Source organism: Eimeria mitis, genomic scaffold (assembly GCF_000499745.2).
Source record: "Eimeria mitis Houghton genomic scaffold, Emh_scaff6278, whole genome shotgun sequence".
In the NCBI taxonomy this organism is placed as follows: Eukaryota; Apicomplexa; class Conoidasida; order Eucoccidiorida; family Eimeriidae; genus Eimeria; species Eimeria mitis.
The window spans coordinates 1-1622 of NW_013574466.1; the positions used below are offsets into that span (position 1 = coordinate 1).

General features: G+C 52.8%; 1 protein-coding gene across 1 annotated transcript in view; it reads left to right on the plus strand.

Annotated features, from left to right (window-relative positions):
- Nucleotides 1–713: 713 nt before the first annotated feature.
- EMH_0086810 (cystathionine beta-synthase, putative) overlaps nucleotides 714–1622 on the plus strand; it is a gene marked incomplete at both ends in the record, with an annotated part of 2149 nt that continues 1240 nt past the window's right edge. Inside the window, 3 exon segments of the mRNA XM_013501079.1 lie at nucleotides 714–1035; nucleotides 1089–1152; nucleotides 1156–1579. Of these exon segments, the coding sequence (XP_013356533.1) occupies nucleotides 714–1035; nucleotides 1089–1152; nucleotides 1156–1579 (810 nt within the window).

A 1622-nucleotide genomic window follows, 5' to 3' on the forward strand; every position in this document is an offset into this window, starting at 1 on the left:
GACTTCGCCCGTGCTAATCGAGAACCCCCCCAATTCATTCAGCTTGCTGTGTGTTTCCCATCTTCTTTATATCTCCACAAAGTAGCATTTGTTTGATTTCACAAAATCCTTATTCGTTTCTTATTTTCCACCATGGAGCCAGAAAAGAACCAGGGTGTTTGTATCATCAGTGCCAGTCGTATACTCGGCGGGCTAGGAGAAATACTGCGTCAAGAAGAACAGACGCATAATCTTGGAGGGGTGATAAACACTATAAGACAGGAAAATAAAAATGTTTCTATTCCTAGCTACGAGTCGTTTCCTCGAGAGAAATGGGATGTGTTCTTCTCGGCCGTATATGATAAACACAGTGGGACGATGCAGGGTAACCACGGGTGCAGAAACGGCAACAACAACGCCGGCGAGAACACTTCAACAGCATCTTCTGCAGGATCAGATGCATTTCAGTCTGCATTGGAATCAATGAGACGAATACTTTCTCCTCCTGCTGCTTTTTTTGACGGCCATACAGCTCGTGAACNGCATTGGAATCAATGAGACGAATACTTTCTCCTCCTGCTGCTTTTTTTGACGGCCATACAGCTCGTGAACTTCCCTCTATACTCGAGGCCATCGGCTGCACACCGGTCGTTCGGCTCTCCCGTGCAGCTTCGGCTCTAGGCTTATTCTGTCAGTTGCTGGGTAAGTGCGAGTTCTTGAGTGCTGGGGGCAGCATGAAGGACAGGATAGCTCGCGGCATGGTGCTAGCAGCAGAAGCTCAAGGGCGTTTGGCCCCCAGGGCGGCTCTTATAGAGCCGACGAGCGGTAACACTGGCATCGGTCTGGCTATGGTTGCAGCAGTTCGTGGATATAGATCTGTTGCTGTAATGCCTATGAAGATGTCTGCAGAGAAACACCGCATCATGAAAGCTCTTGGCTCTACTATTCTACGCACGCCCACGGCGGCGGCTTGGGATGATCAGAACTCTCACATAGCGCTTTCTCTTCGTCTACAAGAAGCCATGCTGGCGGAGCAGCAGCGCGAGGGGAGCACCGGTGCCAGCAGCGAGGATCAAGCTGGCGGTGCTGCATCCATGATGAACGGCAAGCATGGGGAAACAAGCAACGGCAACAGCAGCACCGGCAGCAGCAGCAACAGCAACAGCAGCAGCAACNCAAGCATGGGGAAACAAGCAACGGCAACAGCAGCACCGGCAGCAGCAGCAACAGCAACAGCAGCAGCAACAACAGCAGCAGCAGCAGCACCGACCGTTACCATGAACAGATAGCCTGCATCCTGGATCAGTACAGAAACCCCGCGAATCCTCTTTCTCATTTCTTCGGAACAGGAACCGAGCTGCTGGCTCAGTGCAGCAACAAGCTAGACATGGTGGTGATCTGTGCGGGCACTGGGGGCAGCCTGACGGGGGTTGGTCGCCGTATAAAAGCTGCGCTGCCGCAGTGCATCGTCGTGGGTGTTGACCCCGAGGGCTCTGTACTGGCGGACCCCAGCTGCTCGACGGTGAAGCCGTATGCAGTTGAAGGCATTGGCTATGACTTTGTGCCTACAGTACTGGATCGTGCAGCAGCAGACTGCTGGGTAAAAACTACAGACGAAGAGAGCCTGCTGTGTTCTCGTCTTC